We start from the raw sequence: 24,164 nt of genomic DNA on the forward strand, positions 1-24,164 counted from the left end.
AACTTGCTTCATCCACCATCTAAAGATGGTAGCAGTCTCGGGTGCCTAGAAATCATCTGTAAACTTCCTGCTTCCAAAACCTCAAAATAAATCATACCCCATATGGAATTCCACGTTATCACCACCTCCCTGCACAGCACGGCATCAGGCTCCCAGGCCCCATTCATGCCCACAGACCATAACTTAATCAGCTAATGCTGCAGGGAGGAAGGGAAGCCCAGCCTTCCTGCCAAGCCTGAGGCACAGCTCTGTCTGCTCTTACTGCTACCGTGGTATCAGCTGAAAGTTTCCTTGGGAGATTTAGCTTTTAACTCACTGGAGAACTTCAGTGCACAGCACCTTAAAAAAACTACTTCCACCTGATAATGAAAAAAAAGCAACTCAAGAAAACACTGACCCAACAAGAGGCAGCTGCAGGGAGACTGGATCCTCTTCTGAACAGTTTGTGTCAACAGCTTAAGAGGTTCAAGAGCAACAAATACCTGGGACATCTCCCTGGATCCCAGTGCAACTGGGATGGTACTGCTGCAGACCTGCTACAGCCCTTGGAGGGAAGGAGAGGCCCAGAAAGTTGAGGCTGTGTTCTAGTTTAGCCAGCAGAACTCCTGGAACCATGGCACAGGCATGGAGATCTCACTCAATGCTCTGGGCAACTGCAGCCCCATTGTGTCCTCCTGGCCCAGAGCATCCCACAGCAACTCTGCCCCTTGGCTGACACACTGAGGTGTCACTGCCACCCGAGCCCACAGCAGGCACAGAGTCACCAGGAGGAAAAGCAGCTCTCTGTCACCCCAGAACACACACACAAGTAGTTGGAAATGCAATGGGGAGTGGGGGTTACAGCAGGGGAAAGCTATCAAAGTCACAATCTATCAAAGCAGAAGAATAAATGAAGGGTGAAGGCGCCAATCTGAGGAGTAATGCTACACCCAGAGAGGGTGAGCTGCATCCTTCCACATCAGAAGGCAGGAGAGTCTTACCTTTTAACCGGCCACCTGAGCTTTTTAGTGAAACAGGCCCATCGCGGATGAGTTTCCGACGACTCAAGTCCTCTCTTGCAAACATCTGGCCACTCTTCATCCTCATGATGGACTTGCTGTCTGTTCGGCTGTAAATCTCCTCAAGACGCTTTTTCTTTTCATAGTTGCTGACTTTGCTGTTGACTGCAGCAATCACATCTTTAACAAGGTTTAATGACTGAGTCAAGTCTTCATGTTCCACGTCGTTTTCTTTAAAAAAGAAACAGAAATATCTCGATTTGACTTTGCGCAGTCTAACTTCCCACTTTTACTTCCTTCCTTCCTCTTCTCCCAAGTTCCCACATTGTAACTTTTTAGTTCTTAAATGAGACATTTTTCCTCCTTAAAGAGAGTTTCACAAAACTTTTCACATATACATGGTTGAGGCTGGAGAATATTCTAATACACTTTGCATGTAAGACAGTAAAGATGAAACATACAAATCAACTACATATTTTAACCAATACCAAAAAAAACAAGCTGGGAGACTTTGGAGTCTAGGCATGTCGCTCCATAATTAGCTACAGACACACTTCTAAAAACTAAATCAAGGTACCTAAACAACTAATCTTAAAGAGAAGTGTGGAATTGAGTTATCTCTTTGCAGTGATGTGAGACAACAATGACTGGATTAGCTGGCAAGAAAATCTTCTTTGGCTGTAAAGGGTCAAAACTTCACACTAGACAAACAACTATGTGCATAGAATAGAGGAACTAGTCCCTACCTTTGGTGTACTGCAGTATCCTTTGTAAAAGGACCGGGTACTTTGTGATTCTCTGTGTTACCAACAAGATACATTCAGGAATCCCAAGACGCCTCACCAGGGAGCTGCTCATTTTTTTCTAAGGAACAAAGATGAAAATTTCAATACTGCAGCAAAACACTCCCCCAGAGTGCAGAAAGGAGATGTTTTTTCCATTGGCTACACCTGTCCTGCCAAGTCCTACCTTGACAAATGCCTGAAAGCGCTTCTCCTTTGAGCAAAGCTCTTTGAAGTAATTGACAGCCTCGTTGTGATGCCCGCAGAATTTGCCGTACGTTTTCTTCATCCGCTCAGCGTTCTCCCCAGAGAACTGCAAAGAAAGGGACACACAGCTCCAGACTGCACTGAACTCCTGGGGTGACATCCCAGCAGTGCCTGCCAGGCTCTCAGATGAACTTGATGAAATCAAATTAGCCCAAAGCATGCTCAACCATGCAAGCAGATCTCTAGAGAGTAAAGACTTGTGTTGGGGACTTCACTGAGCTCACACCTACAGCAAAATTTGCAGATCCACTCCCATGGCTTAAAATCCAACAACAAAAAGAGTCAAGACAAAAAGAAGACCGAAACTGTGGATAAAGAAAAGTAAAATGACACACTCTGAGTTAAACACCAGGTCAGTAATGCAGCCAAGAAACACAATGGGCATATTTTGCTGTGAATTCCTGCCTACACTCCAGTCTGTGGTCAAACTGTTTTGTGCCTGTCAGTGAACGCTTCTCTTTCCCACAAAATGAACTAAATTAATTTTCAACAGTAGACCTTCCTCTGAAAGAGCAAAAAGTGCTTCAAAAAGCAGAGGTGGAGATTTGTATGTGTGAAGAGTGAAGGTGCAATCAGCTGTGCTTATCTGACAGGCACAAACAGGAGGGAAGGAAAAGTATCTGGCTTCCAGCTGTGTTCTCAGAACTGCAAACATTTTCCAGCACTTACTTGATTCAGTAGGATGTCACCTATCCTCCTGATAACAAAGTTCTTTTCACTTTTGTCTGCTAGTGACTCCTTCTTCCTTTCCAGAATCCGCTGGAAAAATTGACTGTGGATGTGCAGCAAGTTTTCCAGGCAGGGAAAGATCTTGTCCACGACTTGCTGATCATACTGCAGTTCCTTTAACATGGCTGCACTGTACACATCATTCATGATCTTCAGGGTGCGGACATGGTGCATTTCTGTCTGCATTAGCTCTGCATAGGATGAGGACAAGAGTTCATGGGTTAAAGCACAAGGAAAAGCTGCCATTAGAGAGCTTTTCCATAATTGGCCTTCTCTAAGTGGTTTCAAAAAATTTCATATCAGGAATTGTAACATCAGTCAAGAGTTTCATGTGTGAGAGAAACAGGAGGGAAGAGGCGTCCCACACCAGAGAACTTTGGATGTTGCTGCTGGGGTCTTAACCTTCAGCCCTGGTATCTTCTCCTCCCTGACACCTCACTGCCAGCCTCCACACATCCCCCTTTTGCCAAACAGGATGGCTTCTGAATCCCTCAGGAAAAGACTTCGTAGTTAGCTACTCGTGGTGCAACCCAGTTTGAAAGTCATCAGCAGACAAAGGAGGAGAGGCAATTTCTGGGGATTTTGATGGCTTCTGGATATGTGAAATGCAGAAAGACAGCTTTCACAGAATACATTACGTTCCTAGGAACTTTAGGAATCAATGTTTGACTTTTGAGGAAACTAAAGCGATGTTCCTATCAAGGAGCTTTTTACAGTGAGTGAAAAGTGAAGATGTCTCACCATAAATCACATCCTGCCGTTTGACAACATCTTTGTATTGCTGCTGTAGGAACTTGCTGTCCACTGCTTGGCTCCAGGACTCTGCCTCCAGCTGCTTGGAATCTAATTCCAGGTCTCCCATGAGCTGTCCCTCGTTCATGTCTGCACCTTCACAAACCAATATAAGTGCCATTAAGATGTGGGTAATTTGTCTCATTTGAGATTCCCGTCTAATTATTTAGGTTTAGGCTCTGTCAGTCACACCACAGACATCACACACTTTCTCCTTTACTGACACAAATGATCACATACCACATAAAGCCTAGTTATGAAAAACACCTTTAAAGGTTATTTCCTAGTTTCCTGTTCACCATTTTCACATGGACCAAATTCTAGCTCAGATAATGTATTCCTAATCTACCATGAAACGACATTGCAGTTAAATAAAAAACCACAACAGAAGGGGAAATGTTTGTCCCTGAGCTAAATTCCAAGTAATTCAACTGTAACTGAAACCTTCTAAATGTTTTTCCATAATTCAATGAGCTAAAGAAATTACTATGTAGGGCTTTGTTTTATTTTATCCTACTAATATTCTGAGATTAAAATAAATGCACTTTAATTGTCCATTATAAAAGAAGACAATTGCTGAAAATGGATTTTCTATTTCTGGAAAGCAGCACTGAGACCTTCCTTCTCCTATAAATGCCATGGAGATCTCTTACCTTCATCAACCAGTGACTCCATGGATTCATTAACCCGGCTGATTTTATGTAAAGAGTCTGTTGACTGAGACAGGAATTTCCAAGTGTGTATTAAGCTGTCATCGTTCCCAACTCTGCAGAAAAACAGAACACACAATATTGTTTATGACAAAAACCCAGCCAAATGTACTTTCAGATAAGCAGAATAAATGCATTTAAAATATGAATTGAAAAACAAAGCCAGCACTGCACGATTACATACAGAAATGTGCCTTTATGTGTTGTTTACTAACTACCCACTGGAGCTTGAGAAGCTGTAAGTGCTACAGTTATGAGTGACGGTGCTTTCCATAAAGAATCACTCCTGAGGTTTCATAGTTTGGACAACTCCATTCCAGTCACGTCCCATCCTCATTGCCCTTGGAGCAAACAGTGCGAAAAAATGCCACACCAAAGGCTATACAAGAATCCTTATCACTAGCTCTGGGAAAGATCAGAAAATGGACTGAAATGAATAGCCAGGACATTCAAATTGTCCAGAATAACCCAGTCCTTGTGGCTGCCTCACATGTTGAACTGCTCAATATGAAAGTACAGTAGGAAGCATAAATTAGATTTTCTTCTATGTTTTTTTGTAATGAATTATGTATAATGCCATGTAAAAACAGGAAGACTGCAGATTTGTGCCTTCACCCTCTTGTTATGGACACAAAAGTTAATACTACATCTGAGCTGCCAATGTGTGTTTGCACAGCATCCAGCCCAAGGCAAGGGAATTTCTTCCTAGGAGCCCAGAGCATCCCTGGGAAGTGGCCTTGAATCTACCAGGCCAACTCAGCTGTGCCTCTGAACTCCTGCCATGACTAAACTAACTCACACAAGATTGTGCAGAAGACAACTGATATCTATACGATAACATCAGTTATCTATATGATAACTTATGTTATCATATAGAACATGGCTATTTCTTGTTTGTGATCCCTTTTGTACCTGTAACACAAGTCACAGCACGTGAACTTATTTCTAGTGAAACTGAAATTACGTCTTTGTGTCAGCAGTGTCGGATAACACACACACACACAGAGTCAGGTGTGCAGGGAGGAGCCTTACCCTGCAATGTTCTGTATGGAGACACTTTTGGAGAGGGCAGTGGGCTGCTGTGATCTCCTGTTGCTGAAGGTGGAGGTGACGGTGGTTTCGTCGGGCGTGAGGATCGCGGAGCGTGGGCGCTCCTTCGGCTGCGAGCCTGCAGTGGGAGGGTGGGGGAACAGTCAGCCCATGCAAACTCCTTAACCACTGTTCACTAGCGTGGGGACGACTTAAAAGGATCCAGACTCTGAAATGCACTGCCTTTCCTTTCCAGAATCACCCCCAGGGGGTGTCAGCAGTTAGGAACAGCCATAGGAAAGGCAGACCATTGGCCCCTGAGCAGAACTCAAGTGCACTCTGCTTGAAACACCCAGGTGGGACCTGCAAGTCCACAAACACACATGGGAAACTGAATTTAACTGTTCTGATAATTAACCTTATGTCACAATCCACCCTGTTGCCTTTTTATTTCCCTGGGCCCATAGTCATATAACCTTTGACCTTGATGTTTCTGGTCAAACTCTTTGAGATAGGTACCAGAGAGAAATTATAATCCTCATTTCATTATACCATCACATACCTTTAAATAATCTGTTCATATTAATTCCAGATTTTTCCTTCTTCAGATGCATTTCTGCTATGCGGACCAACCCCTCTGAACTTCATGATAAATACCACAGTGATTACAACTGTATTATATAGTGTGGTTCCATACAAACTATCATTTATCTTATCAAAGCTTATCACTTAAGCTTATCGAATCATGGCCCTACAAAACCAGTCTGGGCTATTTCACACCTATTCTTCATCCTTGGTCACACTGGGTCACTCTGCAATGCAGTGTGTATCTCAGCAAAGCCAGGAACAGTTTGTCAGTATTCCTCCTTCTCAAAATTAAACCTTCTATTTTGCCTACCTGAAAGCCCAAGACTATTTAAACCAAAAATAATTGTGTTTTAAATCCTCTCCACTTAACACTCATAGTTGGATTCTTTCCCATGTAAGACACCCATGGATATATGAAGCCTATATCCAGATTTTGTGCCCTTAACAGCTATAGGCCTTCTGCAAGCTACAACAGACAAGTGATTTTTCTAAATCTGAGATTATTTTATATTTCCTTAAAGCTACACAGACACTGCAGAAAGGGATGAACTCTAGACGACTTCTGTACAACTTCTGAAGTCTCAAATATTGCTTAGCATGCACAGAGGATGCTCTCATCCCTGCCTTGTTAAAAGCTTATTTTTCATAATATCAAGTATCAGTTGTCAGAACAGCTGAGAACATCAGACACAGACCACTCCCAAAGCAGACAGAAATAAATTGTCTTACTTTTGTTTCTCATGGTTACTGTGGGTAACGAAGAGGTATCATGTGCCTGCAGCATCCCTCTCTGTGGCTGAAAGAAAAATGAAATACGCTTTAATTTCTTCTTCCCTTCTCCCAAAAGGTTGTGCCATATAACTAAAACAAAAAAAAACTAATTTTTTTTCCTGAAACCTCTCAGTGTATGTGTATTTTTAAATATATTTTTTATTTTCTCTGAATGAAGTGGGCAAAATAACAGATGGAGAAATGTTCAGCAAATATGAAAATGTGAAAGTGATGACAATACTGAAGTGAACTGAAATCATAATTGCACAAACATTATTTAGCTTGGAGAAGCAGGTTCCTTGTATTTGGAGTAAGCATGAAATCTGTGAGTTCCTCATATAAACAGTATATTTAACAGTTTTCATTATGTGAAAGCTTCAGCACTGGGGCTGAAGTTCTTTACAACAAACTGGAAACTTTGTGACGTGGTAGAAAGTGCTTATATATATATTCAGTAGAGTAGATGAAATCCCTTACCTTCATTTTGACCTTTGCACAAGAAGCAAAATTCTCCTTACAGCCTTTGTGAACAATTGCATTACAGTCTGTCAAGAAAAGCCAAAAAACCAATGAATTAAACAAAACCCCACAGAAAACAGGTCATTTTTTGCTGTTGTAATCTGAACTGTTAACTAACACAACGGAGAATTATAACTTTCAGGCATCATTGTGGTTTACGTGACTAGCTACAAATACTGAGAAAGAGCCTGCTTTCCAGGAAAATTAGCCCTTTGTTAATAATATTTCCTCGGAGAATTTAACAGGAAATTCTGTAAAAAAATCCATGCAAGGTTGAATTGTCAGGGGTCTTAGATTAAAGAGAAAAAAAAGGAAAAAAAAAAAGCCCCGATGGCATTATCCCTCTGAAAGTAAGGTGGAAAGCAGAAGCAGGAGACAGAAAAAAGACAAATACTGTTCTCATCAAGACAAGGAATATGAGATCTAAAAGACAGGAAGAGGACAGGGGAATTCACTTACACAAACTCAGACATCATGGATAAGATCTAGAGCACAGACCCCAAGTGCTGCAGTACTGCAGGGTTCCCAGAAAAGGTAACAGGAGCAGCATCTCTCAGGAATCTTTGAGGCTGGGACTTCCTGCTAAAGCACCACATTCACCAGTGCAAAGACCATCATGCTTTAACACCACCCTTTGCCGCATATATGCCAGAGCAAAAGCTGGGTGGCTTGGTTTTTTGGCTTTTTTTGAATACCCTGGGTCTGCCCATGACTTCTGCCAGCAGATTTCTGGGAATCAAAGTTTTCAAAGATGATTAAAACTGCCTTTTTTTTTTTTCTCTAAGAACTGAGAAATGGGTTTCAGGCTTTAACTCTTTTGGCAGATGAAAGATCACAGCTCAAGATGACATTCAGCATTCAGTAGCTTAGAGAAAAATATTTCCACTTATTCATGACAACACTAACACAGATAATGAACTGGATTTTACAAGTAAGTGTGAAATTCTGAATTATTTCTTGAAGCAGAAAAAAAAAAAAAAGAAAAATTCTACTATGTCCAGAATGACAAAATATGCTCACACTTCTAGAATCATTTACATTTGGGATGACTCAATAAAAACCAGTAATTCTGCAATTTTGACAGAGATCAGGGCAAGGTCATAGGGTGCTGCTATTCTGACAATGTCTCAAAGTTTCCTGTGCAAGAGAAGACAGAACAAAGCAACAACAAAACTCTTGCAAAAACCCACAAAGAACTGAAAGCTTTCAGACCAAAGAAGGAAGAGGAACAAAACCTGCTCCTGTGGGGCATGAACAGAGGTAGGGAGACAATTCAGAATCATGAAATTCACACTCAAGCCTTGAAAGCCTGAACTCAGCTCTTTAGTGTGTACCATTTGGCAAAAAATTGCATTTTTTATGCTAAAAAACCTGGTTGCAGGGACTTTATTCCTCCAATTCAACTCTTTAGCAAGAAAGAAGTTCCTCTAACTCCTCCATGCCACGAGTATTAATAAATAAAACCCTCAAAACCTTGTTTTCTGCATCATTGATCATACAAAAAGTAAGAGAAGACAAGGCAGAGAGCTACTAAAAATAAGGCTCATTTGTTTCAGAGCATGCACAATCTTTCAGCATTGAGTAGATGTTTCAGCCAGCTGGGGGGCATCACTGAAAAGCCGAGACATTGATTTAAAATATCCAGTGCTTTGAAAGGCATTAAAAGTTATCCATAGGTGAGACAGATCAGTGGTGGTAGCACCAGTCTACATCAGCACAGGAATATCAGAGCCTCTGCTGCTGCTTATCCATCATTCCCAAAGCATCTGAGGCTGATTTTAAGATGCAGTGGGAGAAAGAACCACTCGCTGAGTGAGCTCTCAAAGTAGGCCTTCACCAAACATTTTTTTATGACATTCATTTCATGGCCAATGTAGAAAACATGCAACAATTTTGCATTGTACCTTGAAAACAAGGAAAGAACATCTGTGCTAAAACACATGACATTGTTGGGTTATTTTAACTCATTAACATACAGAGCATTAAATTGGGACATATTTGATTTTCTACGTGGCTTCAGAAGCTGTTCAGAAAATCAAGAAGGGAAAGGGAGAGGATGCATTTGAGAGCTTGTAATTGTTGATGTTTTACATTTCCCATCAGGCTGACACAGAGCGTGTCTCAGACAAACAACTCTGCTGAAATCTCTTCCAGGAAACTCAGAAGTGCCATTTGGGATTCAGCTGGCTGCTCCTTCCCCTGCTCACATCCACCAGCAGGAACGGAAGGCTCCAGCCTGGGAGCAGTTCCCGCAGTCGCTTTGACTCATTTTTAAGCTAGTGGAGTAAAAAATTGCTAATAGTGAGGAGAGGAAAGCTTTTTCTACTGAGCTATAGTGGAGAAAAAATGGGTTTTGTCTGCATGTTCTATAGGTTTTGGTTGCTGCATGAAGCAAGCAGCATTCTGGTCTTGACCACACAAACACCAGTGACCTTATCGAGCTATAGGCTGGAGAAACAGTCTGATGAGAAATGAGAACAAAGTCCCCAGTCTGTCAGAAACCCTCAGTGGGGTTCCCATCCTGCCTGCCCTGTGCTGCACGTCCTTCACACGCACACAGGTAGCTGTCATTTGACCTCTGATGCAATTTCTTGTTCAAAGGGAGCAGAGGGTCAGCATTTCCTTTCTGTACAATGTGGTTCTCGCTGTGGGCTCACCAAAGCACCAAAGCAGTATTTCAGAGAATTAAAGCAATACACCACAGACGGGTAGGACATTTTTCCCCCCCTGGAAACAGAAGCCATGATCCAAGCCAGCTGTCCCTGTCCTTTGTCCATCTTATCAAAACACCTCAGCTCCAAGCCACTACATGCAGCTGAAATAACCAAAGTTCTCCTGACTGATAGAGCCAAACAAGGGGTAGAAAAACCCCTGGCCTACTGTGAGAGCTGAGCTCAGGTTTAGAAAAGAGGTTTCAGGACACCTCCATGCAGCCACGACTCATTTCAGTCCAGTTTCCACAAGGCAACACACCGCTCCATGAATCACTATCTCCTAAGACTCCCTCCCACCTCACATGCTCAAGCCAAAGGAAAATAAAGTGTAAAATTTGCATTTTCCGTGCCAGATTCAATGAAAAATAAAATGAAGGGGGGGAACCCCCCTGACTTACTTGCACAGTAGTACGAATCCTTATTGAAAGGCTTCATACAGTGGTAACAGGTTGCTTGGGCTACAACGGAGGTTGCAGTGAAGAGATGTCCATTTAACAGCTTCTTATCTTTTTCCTTCTCCTTGGAATCTTTGTCCTTCTCTTTAGTCTTCTCTTTATCTTTCTCTTTTTCCTGTCGAGACAGAATGACCAAAAGCCTCGTCACTGGCAGAGATCTCTTCCCTAGTTACAGATTGCTCAGTGTTTGCCTTTGGCACGGCGAGGGTATCGATCGAGGTCCACCTGAACAATGGCCATGTGTCTGCCCAGCTCTGCCTCCAAAAAGCCCCTGTGGAAGTGGTTTTACACACTATTGACTCACACAGGTGTCTCACCACTGCAGATGGCACCGAGACTGTTCTGAAGACACTTATTTCCTTCTACCTTTGTTTTATACTTGCTTGGCTTAATGACTTTACCTCTTTTTTTCTTCTGGGCTCTCATCAGACTCTTCAGAACTTTAAATAAATTGTGTTAAATACAAATACCACATGCAGTGTGTATCAGACTTTCAACACAGCTCATTTTTAAGGCCAAACCATAATGCTCGTGATTTTCAACTGCATTTCTAAAGGAGAACACAAGCTCTTCCTTGGTGCCTCTACAGCCTTACTGCCAAAATATTTCCACCTCTGTTTTCCTTCCAACTAGCAACTTTTTCAACAGTTACATGCGACCCCAAGTAACCATGTGAAGCTTTTTGGCAAAATGGACATTTTACAAACTCTCTACCTACGGCACCAAACAAAGGCTGGGGAACAACAGCAACACCATAAAAGAGCCTCCCATCTTCCACAAGCCAGAATCAACCTCTAGGCTACTCATCTTTGGAAAGATGACAAGCACAAACAGCCTCTCCAACTTTCAGCAGAGTTTTTGCTTCTTTTCTATCTCTAACTTAGAAAGAAAATATTAAATACTAAAAATTTGAAACATTTTTCCCTGCAGCCTTTCATGGATTTGGAATTCTTCCAAACAAATTCTAAAGGAAACTCCACAGAAAAACTCTGAATTTGAATTACAATTCCTCATTTTTCCATGTACCAACCTACAAAATGTTTATGATACGAATCAACTGCAGGTCTGTACTTTTAACTGTTGCTGCAGATTTCCTGGCATCTGAAGGAGAAGTTTTACCAGAAACTGTTTAAGGCTTCTGTCAGCTTATCTTTGCATTTTGTTATTTATATGCCACGTGCCCTTTGCCTAATACTGTCCCAGCCTGAATATCAGGGAGCTGCAGAGCTGCCCACATGAGCAACTGCCATGAAGGGGCTTAGAGAGGGATGGAGCTCTGCAGCCACTGCAGGGAAACTGCTGAGCCCTGGCTGACACACTCACATCATGAGGAACTCAGCCTAAGGACTCCTCTCCCAACACATCCCAGGCAAAATGCCAGTGCCGGAGTCTCTCCCTGCAAAGTGTCAAACACAAAGTCTATTTACTGGCCCCAAACGCTCTTTTGTTCTGCAAATAAGCAAAACTAGGAGTATTACCATATGGAATAATCCTGTCTGAAGCAGAAAAGCTGCCAGAAAAGAGTCTGCATTGCATCACATCTCCGCCTCCTCTGAACCATCAGCTTGGCTCACACCACCCCACAGGAACCTCCACAGCCCCATTTTCCACCCACTGACCTGCCCATCTTTAACCATATCCAGCCTGGCAGGATTCAGGAACTAAAACTCTGCAGTTCAGGTCTGGGCTGATGGTACCAAGTTGATGCCTAGAGTTTTGCTCTACTTTCAAGCCTTGTGAAACTCCAGGAGAAAACATCACTCTAAGCTCAAGCCAAATCTTGTGGCTCTCATGCTGAAAGGAGATTTCCCATCCTATACCTTAAGCCTATCTGAAGTTCACTGCAAAACCCAGCAATTCTGAAGTCTAATTTTTAATTTCAATTAAAGCTGAACGGCCCCAGGAAAAACAGGAACGGTGCACCACTTTCAAGAAGGAAGTCACAAACTCCCATAAGGGCTGCCACTGCCAGCCACTCCACTTAAGGACAAGGTCTCACAATGAGATTTTTTTCAGCTTTTTCTTTTTTCCTGTGGCAGTTACTGAAACTTTATTTAAAGAAGGACTGTAGAAACAAGACTATATTTGTGCTGTTGCAGCTGCCAGTGAGATTCGGCGCCCAGCTTCGTGGCTGAAGCGACGTGCCAGAGCAGCCACCACGACAGGTACGCCGGCACCGCAGCCACGCCGCGGCAGCGGATCCCACTCCCCAGGAACCACCCAGCTCTTACCTCCCAGTGCTTCAGTCCCACCAGCTTCACTGTTATCTGAGGTACTTCTGAGAATCTATTCCATTTTATGGACATCCTTCCCCTGGGCAGGAGAGCTGCTCCCCACCAGGAGCTGCTCCCCACTAGCCCATGGCGATGCCGGAGCCGCAGCACGGCCGGGGACAGGAGGCACAGCACGGAGGAGCTGAGCACAGTGGAGAGGTGCCCCTCCCCGCTTTGCTCAACTCCTCCGTGCTGTGCCTCCTGTTGGACAATTGCTGACTTCCTTAAAGATTTTAGCTACTTTGCTATTGCTTTCATCTTGCCCTACCGTAGCTTCCACTGCTGAAAAAAAAAAAAAGCTAAAAACCAAACCCATACAGGCAGAAAAGGATGTGATTAATATTTTACAAGTCAATATTAAGACTACCTTTTTTAAAGGTGGAGGGGAGTAAATCAAACACTCTGTGATATTTGGGCTACAGAAAAAGTGAATTTTCACATACCTCAGTGTTGCTATGTAGTGCTTCAGCAAACAAAGTGCTGCAGAAGTTGCCCAGACAGAGAAGTTTTGTGTGTTTGAGCTCCTCCTGCTCTGCAGGTCACGTATATTCCCTGCCTCCTAATCCTTTCAAACACTTGCACCTCCTACCATACACCCTGAAATGCTGCTGCTGGCACATCACTGACTTATTACTGTGCAAGGCAACGAAAAAGAGAAATTATTCATGCTAATTGTTGTAATTTCTCAGAAAGTCTTGACCAAAACGGAAAAAAAAAAAAAAGAAAAAAAAAAAAAGAGTTTTTTTTTTTTCCTGGAAAAACAAAGATAGAGCATGTTTAAGACTTTGCAAACGTGAATCAGGGCACTCTGCTAATAGCAAGAGATTCACCGATAATCCCAAACAACATGCCAGGCAAGGGTAAATTCACACCAACTTCTATCAGTATCCCCTCCAGTTACTGCTCTATACACCCCTTTATTTTAAAGGTTTTTTCACATAACTCTCTACATTTTCAAAAGGCTCAGATGTGCTTTATTTTACTTTATTTCATCCAAGAAAACTGCATTTCTAAAGATCTGTACATGACTAAAAATGAGCTGGAAAGACACTGAAGCCTCCCCTCCCTCCTGACAGCCCAGCAACCAACTTGTTGGTGTCAAACTTCCTCTTTCAAGGCTTGTTGTTTTTGTTAGTTCTGTTTTTAACTATAACAGGTTTTTCTCATTTATAATACTTCTGAGAAATCAGTGTTCCAACGAATTTTTTGGTCAAATTATTTAAATGTACCGGTGGAGCCTTAAAAATGTAAATAATGCAAACATTCTACCATGAGCAGACAAGACATTGTAACTTCAATGATATTTGGGCTTTTATTTAGTATAAGCATGAGCTGCAAATTCTGTCAGGCAAAGACTTAAACACAGAACTCCTCTCTGCTGCTTATGGGCATTCCACAAATCACAAGAAGCACTTACTTTGCTCTTCTTGCTGCTGGACATTTTATTCCTGAGGTAGCTGAAGGTGCGGCTGACTTTTGTTACACCTTTACCAGCAGAGACACTGCTGCTCTCTTCAGAGATGCTAAAATTAAAAGAAATATATATATAAAAGTTGCTTTCATTTTTTTTTCTCATTCCCAAAGCATCTATTAAATGGATAGATTATTTTTAAAGGACAAATGCATTTATTAGCCAACACAGTCTAGGTGCTTTATGGTGTTTTACCAGAGAAGGAAAAGTGAAGACAAATTGCCAATCCACTCATTTTCAGATAAATTTCAAGGAATCCTCATATCTGTTTTGAAGCAAGCCATGCCATAGCACCCTCTGCTGCTCCCCTTGTCAAATAACCAGGAATCATTAATGCTGTAAAGAACCATTTCCTTCCAGAGAAAGGTATCTAATGAACTCTGAAAAGGCAGTGAATGCCTTTAAGAGAAACCACACTGTCTGCAAAGCCACCCCTGAGAAATGAGAATACCAATATTAAGTAATAAACCACAATGGTTATGTATATTAATTTAGGAATTTTTAGGATCCCATATAATTTTTGCCAGCCTTTGCATGCACAAGCTTATGACTTCAGCTCTGATAAAAGAATAAGGAAACTCTTATTGCATTAAAGGACACAGTCTGTCAATATTAAGTACAACACAAACCAAAAGCAGAACACAAATACTAATTAAACCAAGGAGGAGAGGACAGCAGAGAGCAGAGGTAAAGAGCCTCCCAGTCACAAAATAAAGCCAAAGCTGTTAGTGACACAGAGACCAGACACCAGTCCTTCCTCCAGGGAAGCACCTTGAAAGCCACCAGGAAGATTATCTCCTCTGTGCAACTTGTAAGGATGGAAAGTAACTTACAAAAACAAGATCATTTTGGCCTTCGTTATAGAGAGATAGAGAGAATTAGCTACAGGCAGAAAGAACTACTTTTAGTGTAACATAAAACGTAGGGTAAACCAATACCCTGCAGTAATGCAAGGTATTAGCTACGAATAAACAGAGCCTTGTAAAGAGCTGAAACTTAGACTTTCATATTCTGTTTTTATTTTATTTTATTTTATTTTATTTTATTTTATTTTATTTTATTTTATTTTATTTTATTTTATTTTATTTTAATTCATTTCTATTCTGATCTAAAACATTCTTCAGCCTTTAGAGACACAGGACTGATTTTCACAGCTTCTGATTTCAGCTGAAGTGCCCTGGTGTCAGGAAGGCTTTGGGGTGCCCAGGGCAGAGTCCAGTGCAGGAGCCCCCCAGCAGAGGCAGGGTATCCCCAGGATACTGCAACACTGCACTGTATATACTGCAATACTCTACTGTATGTACTGCAATACTCTACGGTATGTACTGCAATACTCTACTGTATATACTGCAACACTGTACTGTATATACTGCAGTACTGCACTGTATATACTGCAATACTGCACTGTATATATTGCAGTACTGTACTGTATATACTGCAGTACTGTACTGTATGTACTGCAATACTGCACTGTACATACCACAATACTCTACTGTATATACTGCAATACTGCACTGCATATACTGCAATACTGTACCTCTGCACTGAGGAGCCCATGGAGCCGCCGAAGGACTGCGCACCTGCAAAAGATGGGAGGGGCAGAGGGGACAGGTTAGACTGCAAGCTTAGCCCACTGATTCCAAAAACCATGGTTTGCACATTGGGATGGTTCAAGAGGAAAGGGAAATGTTTTCTGGAAGTGGGTGTTTAGAACAGATTTCATGTGCTCAGGATAAAGCTAGTTCCCTGTATCCTTAGCTGCTCTCAAATTAGATGCTGAGGTGAAAGCCTGTTTAGTATTTTTATCACTCTTCAGCTATTAAGTAAAGACCATGCAACTGTTAAACTTGCTGGTAAATCAGGGTGGCTGAATCAGAACTGCCAATTCAATGACAATAGGTATAAATGAGAATCATTCTGACACAATGCTTTTATTTATACTCCACTAGAAAGGATCTATTGTACAGCACATCCGGGTTTCATGTATAAAACTTTTCTCCTTGATAAAACTGTAGTTCATTTTCCCATCAAAATCCTGAGGCACTTAATAAAGAGTAAGGGAAACAAGGGAAGCCTTATTCTGCCTTCCACAGAACGTTACCAGCCTGGGGCTTCGTCACGAAACACTGCTTGAGGAAAGGCTGAATTTCAACACGAAGCTGAAGCCCTGCCAGTGGCACCAACTCTCTATACCCAAGAAACCTGCTTGCACAATGCATTTGGAGCAGATCTGGGAGCTGACACCATTTACCAGAACCACTGAAAAACACTGAAAAATCAGGATCAAATGATCCAGGACAGAGGGCTCCCTCTGAAGTAACTGGGCTTGCAACTCAAAAAACCTTCATACAAGCAATGTTTGCAGCCCTAGCTGAAGTTCAAGAAGCAGCATGACTGTCACCTTACTAGGCTTCTGCATACATACTGCAAGAAAAACAGTATTTTGTCTCCAATTCCTTAATACTAAGGAGAATGAAAAAGAGCTACTTGCTATTAGAGGCCAAGATGGCCCTTTATCCAAAAGCAGTAAGAGCATTAGGAAAAACTGTGCATGCAATACTAGGCTTTAAATACAGATTTTCTAACCACTAATTCAAGTGCCAACAGAGTCTGAGACAGAAATATAATTTCTTCATATTGAGAAACTAAAATGCAGGCATACCCTGTTACCTAAACCCTGCTTGGAGAGCTATGTTAATATTTCCCTTGCAAAATCTTTCACCTCATTAATGATTTATCCCAAATACACCAAAGTTAGTAATAGTGTAATATGTATGAAATGAAGTCTACTATTCACCTTCCAATAGTGATATTATATTTTTATAATATAAAACTATAATATAAAACCTAAGTGCCTACTAGGATCACATAAGAAATTTACAGACTCCCAAATCCTCGGTTAAAGCTCCAGCAACTCTGGTTCCCATTTCACTTCTAGCTTACTTTTAATCTGGGTTAGACCTCCTTAGTCTTTACTCTTTTTTTTTTTAGAAGATTCATCAGTTTGACTGCATTTAAATATTTCCCAAATCTTTTTGTTTCTTTGCAGTTAACATCAGAAATGTGAATGAACACTGAACTAAGAGCTGCAATAATTTGATATTTGTGACTGCTTTTCACTACCTTGAGAAAATACACTGCATGAGAACTACAGTTATGTATCATTTATCTTTTACTTCAATGGTTGTTTCATCTTAAAAATGGGGGATTCTTGGTGCTGGCAGGCAAAATGGATCCAGTGAAGAATTAAGGTCTGTTTATGATTTCATTTTTTAGATTATAATATAACATCACATGATCAACACTGCTGCAAGCTGTAAACCCCAGGAAGATAAGCATAGAAAAAGACACATCTTCTCACCTTCTGGTTTGTTTCTGAAGTAGAACAGGGGAAGGAAAGCTTATTTTCATAATGTTTTTGTTCCCTGTCATGACCAGGAACAAAACTGAAATCTGGCTTCAGAACCCCCCAAAAATTAAGTTTTTCTTTCAAAAGCCAGAACTCCTGTCTATGTCCAATGAATTTAGGCTAGCAGCCAAAATTTGCTGTATTTATCTGAATATCAAGTATTGGATGCTTAAAAGAAAAAAAATTAAAAATAATTAATAATAAAATAACTCAAATGCTTAAAGAACAAGACTCACCAAACAAACAAACAAGCTCCACCAAAAAGTTTACCTAAGGATATTTTTTACTGTGGGACATCACATGAATGCAGAGTCTTTGCAGTTCACCTCGTGGGGACCATGAACTGTCAGTTTTGTTAAAAGCAGAAGAAGAAGACAGAGAAACAAGGAAGGAGCTTAAATATGGAAGTGGTAATATCACACCTGAGCACAGGACTTTGCTGAAGGAAAGGACAAACCCACAGTGAAGACCAGGAATGGAAAGGAGGAGAATTTAGATATATAAAATGTGGATGGTGTGGAGATTGTTTTAAATTCAGGAAGCAATCAAAATCTATTTGACTGGAAAGCAATTTCCCCTATCCCAGTAAGAACACAAGGAATGTGTCTGGCTTTATTTCAACAGTCTAATAAAATATGCTTAAGAAATAGGAAGCATTTTGAATAATCTTTGGTAAGGCAATTTTAAAAATCAAGAGGAGCATAAATTACTTTAATTCAATCTCAGATGGGCTGCTTTTAGCAATGGAGTTTGCAGGAGAAAAAAAAAGCTGTCAGAGGACTCTCACCTGTTTCCCAGAGAACTATTTTGATAACAATATCAGGACCTAGATATGAACACCTTGATGATTTAAGGTCTTTAGACTACTTGTTTGTGCTTTTTGCATAGTGAGGGAACTGTGAAGATGCTGTGAAGATTTTCAGAATTCAATAAACAGGGTTTCTGTCCACTTCTCTTTCACTGAGCAATGCACTCACTGTCACCTATGGAGAGCAAGGATGCACCTCTTCTGCTAACTCCATGCCCTGCAACAAGCTCAAGGCAAATATTTTGATTTTAGTAAAAAGGTGAAGATTATTTTGCTGCTCAGAGTGGCAGATGATGATATCTGCCACATGGATAGAGAGTAAAACTAACCAGATAAGATGTGATGGTGCTGATGTAGAAGATTCTTTGGATAATTATCATTTCAATACTGCTATTAGTTAGTATTCAGATCCAGGACTAAGATAACGCTGTTAGACATCATGCAATGGAAAGGGTAGTTCAATGTTTGCAAGGTGAAATTCCAGTGTCTGAAGCAGAAAACCAGATTTCCTTGTGTTTCCACCCATTACTGCTGCATTGCACAGAAAATGATTACTTACTATCCAACTCCTCCTCATCATCACTGGAAGAAGAGCCAATAGAAAAGAGAGTTTTAGACTTAGGAATGAGTGGAGAGATGCTGAAGGAGAAGGAGATTCGTCTCGGTGGTCGAGTCCGGCCCTGGGCTGAGAAGTGGGTTAACAGCAGACATTAGAGCATGCTTGAAAATGCATTTAATAATAAAAAGGAGAGGAAAGCAGCCAAAGCAAACTAAAGCAAAGCAAAGGAAAAGTCTGCAAAGTAGCTGGCTCCAGAAAGGCACAAGAAACAAAGAACTGAGAATGTGCAAATTCCAGAGGGTGCAGGTTTCAGAGGGCACAGGTCTCACTGCATGCACAGCTCGAGGCTCCAGACTTTCTTTATTTTTGCTGACTTTTTTTATAGGACCTCTTAGTGAAGAACTATAGGCAGGTATCTTTCCAAACAGAACACCAACAATAAAATGGATCTCTGGACAAAGGGCATCAGCTTCAGGGAAAGAACTGTCATGGAATCAAACTAGAACAACTCAAGATATCTGTTTGAAGGTGCTTTCTGCAGTTAAATGACACAGCAAAGCTACCAAATACTAGCAAGGACAATTTATATGAAGTGTTGACATTATCTACTTGGGGGGGTTCTTGCCACTTCTATGTCTAAAAAAAAATCAACAATGTTGATAATGTTATACCCTTAAAAATTTCCAGCATTAAAATGGAAACACTTAAACTTCCCAACTTCCCTTCTCTTCTTCCAAAATTAAACAAAAAAAAACCCCAAGCATTTCTTTTGCTTCTTCTAAAATGTAAAAGTCCTTATTTTAAAGAAACTGCCTAAACCTTCTTTTGCCCTTGCCTGGAAGATGCCTACCAAACATAGTGCCAAACTCAGCAATTAGTCTGCTAATATGGGATATCAAATATCCCATCATTTATTTTTAAGAACAACCCTTGCATAGCAGCAGCTTCCCAACAATTCTTTGTAAGTATATGGTCTCTGAAAAGAGAATTAGGAGGCAGCTAGCCATTCTTCACTGAAACTGGATTCCCAAAGGCCCTATTTCCCAAACCTTCTCTTCACACAAGCACAGGTGGAAACCTCTGAGCTGTGAGCTGGTTGCTGGACACCCACTGCTCACATGGTACATCTGTGTGTCCTCAGGAAAGGTGACTGGGACAGGGCTGAGGAACCCTCCCCTACTTAAGCACCTACATTAAAACATCTTCAGCACAGGTATTCAGGTACTTTTAAGTCATTCCATGGATACATCAATTCACTTGCAGAACAGGGAGAACAGGCTAAAGACTTTATCAGTACTAATCTTCCAAGAGAAAGACAAAGCAATTATTCCTCTCTTTGAATAAAATACGTCCTGTCAGCCACGTACAATGAGGGTTTTTTGCATGGCTGGTATCATACATTAAAACTGAATCCAGAATATAAAAACACTGTCCAAGGAATAGCCAATGCTACAAAAGCAATGCAGAACAAATGCCCCATAACACTTCCTCCAACCATTAGTCACAAGTGCCAATTGTCTACAAGCAATTTGACTAAAATTTGCACAGTAAAGGCATTTAAATTGAAGAATTCTTGGAAGACCCATGCATTAGTTTTGTTTAGACTGCCTTTTGAAGGAGTTGTTCTAGTGTTCCAGGCCTGAAGAATACAATTAGGCAACATGACTTTTTCTTCTGTAGTCTACTGTCTATTTAGACTAAAAGTCAAGATGAACAATAATACTTTACTGTAAATTGAACCACCTTCGCCAGCACAGTTCAACTTCCATTTCAGTGGTTTTATTTATAGCAATTCCTGGCTTTATAACAGTGCTCCACACTGGAAATTTGCTATTCCAACCCTAAAAGCATTCTTCCGAGCACTCCAGCCAACAGCTCTTGTGACCTCCCTCTATAAAATGCTGAAGGATTAACATTGTGAATGGCCACATCAGCTCTTGGAACATCTGACACATCAGACAGAGTGTGGGCTAGGAAATTGGTCTTGGAAATTGCTCCTGCCTCAGCACATATGACAATAAACAGTAAAATAATAGAAAACCCTCCATATGTTTATTAATCTGGATTTAGTTTTTAAAGTCCTTGACCACAGCATGTTGCTTTCTTCCCATTCAGACACATTTGCAGGGATCACAGTGTCTTTTGTTTTTTTAAACACCTACCACAAAATTATGCAAATAGAATAAAGAACTGAATTTGTCCTAGGATTCACTTCCATATAATTCTTGCATAACTCTTAAGTGAAATGCTGGAAAACCATGAACATCAAACCCAGGTGACACAGGGGAGTTTATACACCAAGACCTCCTTGTAAGAGGCACCAAACTGCTTCACATGTCCTACAGTCACAATTCAAATAAAACTGTTCCTCTTTCAAGGGAGAAGAATGAAGCAGAATAATAAGAGTGGTTTGGGTTGGAAGGGACCTTTAAATCCATCCAGTTCCAGCCCTCTGCCATGAGCAGGGACACCTTCCACCAGAGCAGGTATCAAGCCTTATCCAACCTGGCCTTGAACGCTTCCAGGGATGGGGCAGTCACAACTTTTCTAGATGATTTACTGAAGTTTCTGTAGTCAGGAAGGTGTTAGCATTAGGAAAAAAAATCCATGAGCTAAATTTTCCAAGTGATTATTCCTTTTGGATGCTCACATCAACCCCTCAAATGCTCTGATTTATAAAAACACCTTCCTATAAAAATGTCACAAATTAATGACTGAGAAAATAAAGCTTAGAGGAATGTTAGTAATGTTTACATTCAGTGTCCCAAACCCACAGACATTTGCCTCAAAGCAGAAGACTAACCCTGCTACTTTGCCCACAGCCCCTCTGGAGAGGTTACTACATCTTCTCTTTCTTCCACCAGGGACCAGGGTGGCCAGGCTGGCTCTAGAAGGAGATGGGATAATCAAGCCTCCATGGCATTTTTAACTGGCCACAGGACATTTTAACAACCTTGGCCATCCAGGCTCCCTCAGCCACCAATTGCTCATTTCTGGGGAGCCAGCCAAGTTTTTTGGTGTTTGGTCACAGTCTGTGTGCAATGCCAAGAAACTGGTTGACTCAAAAAACAACAATTAAGACCTTCAGCCCGAGGAGGACAGAGGCAATGCCACCACACAGGGCAGGATCTGGTCTCTTCACAGGAAGAGCTGCCCTGTTTTGGTAACTGCTGCTGGGGGACACATCCATTAGGCCACATCCTTATTAATCATGAAATTATCATGGTGAAGAATTTAAAGCCATCTACTAACTAAGAACAATCCCTGTGAGCGTTCTCCAGCAAGCCTCCTCCATGAATAAAACACTTTTCTTAAAGAACCTTGTTGTGCTTTGCAAGGAAGAATCACGTTAATAAAGAGGAAAGATCAGACACCATCACTAATTGACAAGAGCTAAAATGTCAATAGGGTTTCTGGCTGGCAATTAATAAAATGAAAGCATGTGTAATACATCCAAAGCACATCCAGCTGCAGCCTTCTGAATGACTTTTTCAGCTGAAAGAATCAATTCAGCCAAGTTGCAAAATTAAGTGCTTGTTATCGCTTCAATTAAGCTAAACTGGAAAATTTTATAGAATCATCTTTTATTATTTTCTCCAAGAATGAGATTCAATAAATTATACCAAAATATTTACTGCTCCAAAATATTTAACTCAAAATGAATAACAACAAACTCCTCCAAGGAGCTCAAGACATGGATTCTCAAGTTCCCATGTATCAGCTTTAAAAAAATCTAGATGCAGGGAAGAAACATCTCAAGTGGAATTTACATCAAAGGAAGAAACTCTGAAAGGTGAAAGGATGCAAAATTAGATCTTTTTTTTCTTTTAGTTAACTAACTCAATAAATCATAGTTTTCATACCAGTAGTCTAATTTAGAAAGAAAAAAAAACCACTCCAAGGAAACCTAACAGAAAGAAAATGGCAGGGATACACTGGAAAGAACAAAACTAAACTGGATGAGTTCTGCCTTTCCACCCACATTCCATGCAGCAGTGAAACATGTCCTTCATGTAATAAAGGAAGCATGAGCGGGCAGTAGCACACTTTGCCTTGGGAAGGAAGCAAGATATACTCAATTATACAGATGACAGAGTGGATAAGGGAAAACTGGATTACTCACTGTCGAGCACTGGTTTGCTAATTGACATTAGAGACATGGATTTGGTCAGTGGAGATGAAACAGCAGAAGAGGAGAAGTTAAATCCTTGTGGCTGTGATGTCTGATGCACCTGCAGAACAGAACAGAACAGAACCACAGTGAGTATGTCAGGAATGCCAGAACCATTCCAGCCTCAGATCCCAGTTCGGGGCTCATGTTTACTGCAACTCTCACTTTGAAACAGTGAAACAGAGCACAAGTGAAATGCAACATTCTGTTTTGCCTTTTAAGTGTCAGACAACTAATTATGGAACAGAGAGACTATGTGTGCTTGATTTTCTTGCAAAACATTAAAAACCAGATATTGTCAAAACTCTCTGATGGCCATGGAAATTGCTGTTGCGACTCCCAACTCCTCAGCAAAACTAGGCTGTGATCCAAGATGACAAAAAAAATCTGATGCTCAGCAGTTTGTTCCCCAAAAATGCCATTCCTCTAAGCGAGAGAAGACACAAGTGCTGTGTTGCCACAAACAATGAAGTAGAAAATTTTAAAGAGCTGGAGATTTCTCCATGTCAAAGATGGAAGATTTTTAACATTATGTATATGTACATATACGGTGGAAGCCTTTGTCAGACTGTCACTTGGGAAAATGACTTCCGAAATGTTGATGTAGCATTTCCCAGACATCCAACAGTAGTTGGACAGCTTTACCTGGTGGTTGTAGTCTCTGATTTCTCCTTGCTCGAGCTCCTCAGTGAGCAGGACCAGGGACTGATTGCTGGCAAGTGGACTCCTCCTGAGGTCTTTGGAGCTCAGAGAAGAAGCCTCCAGGTTTGTAGAGGGCTTCTTGTTCTCACCAGAGTCTCCAGCAAGGCCTTCCAGGCTGTAACTAAAGAGAAAGCACAGAGGTCAGGTGCTGCCAAACTCTCAGGGACCAGTGTCTTTCAGCACAGAGCACCTGCAAACATAAAACACAGAGCAGGCACTGAAGTGTGCAGGCAAAGGCAGGTGCTACTCCTCAGCATGTTCTTTTTTCTTCAGAGCAAATAGCAACATCTTTGTGCTTCTAATGAAGGTCTGTCTGTTGCTTGAACAACCATTGAAAGTCCTGGTAATTGCCTTTCCTACTGTTTTTTTATCTTTTTGAGTGGTGCACAGGAAAATCCAGAAACGCCCCTTCTAAAG

General features: G+C 41.2%; 1 protein-coding gene across 9 annotated transcripts in view; it reads right to left on the minus strand.

The window, feature by feature from the left end:
* Window positions 1-24,164, minus strand: part of AKAP13 (A-kinase anchoring protein 13) — a 204,384-nt gene that overhangs the window by 17,015 nt on the left and 163,205 nt on the right. For 7 of the 9 annotated variants that reach the window (XM_039722995.1, XM_039722998.1, XM_039722996.1 and 4 more), the window contains 15 exons: window positions 23,691-23,868; window positions 22,998-23,106; window positions 18,875-19,000; window positions 15,636-15,678; window positions 14,045-14,150; window positions 10,298-10,469; window positions 7,144-7,211; window positions 6,625-6,691; window positions 5,311-5,446; window positions 4,222-4,334; window positions 3,518-3,664; window positions 2,717-2,967; window positions 1,968-2,093; window positions 1,745-1,862; window positions 981-1,229 (listed from right to left, as the gene is read on the minus strand). In XM_039722995.1, the coding sequence (XP_039578929.1) occupies window positions 981-1,229; window positions 1,745-1,862; window positions 1,968-2,093; window positions 2,717-2,967; window positions 3,518-3,664; window positions 4,222-4,334; window positions 5,311-5,446; window positions 6,625-6,691; window positions 7,144-7,211; window positions 10,298-10,469; window positions 14,045-14,150; window positions 15,636-15,678; window positions 18,875-19,000; window positions 22,998-23,106; window positions 23,691-23,868 (2,009 nt within the window). The remainder of the gene's footprint in view (window positions 1-980; window positions 1,230-1,744; window positions 1,863-1,967; window positions 2,094-2,716; window positions 2,968-3,517; window positions 3,665-4,221; window positions 4,335-5,310; window positions 5,447-6,624; window positions 6,692-7,143; window positions 7,212-10,297; window positions 10,470-14,044; window positions 14,151-15,635; window positions 15,679-18,874; window positions 19,001-22,997; window positions 23,107-23,690; window positions 23,869-24,164) is intronic. The other 2 variants (XM_039723000.1, XM_039722999.1) reach the window with 1 other exon arrangement.

The sequence above is a fragment of the Passer montanus genome, unplaced genomic scaffold (assembly GCF_014805655.1).
Source record: "Passer montanus isolate IOZ18808 unplaced genomic scaffold, ASM1480565v1 scaffold5, whole genome shotgun sequence".
In the NCBI taxonomy this organism is placed as follows: domain Eukaryota; kingdom Metazoa; phylum Chordata; class Aves; order Passeriformes; family Passeridae; genus Passer; species Passer montanus.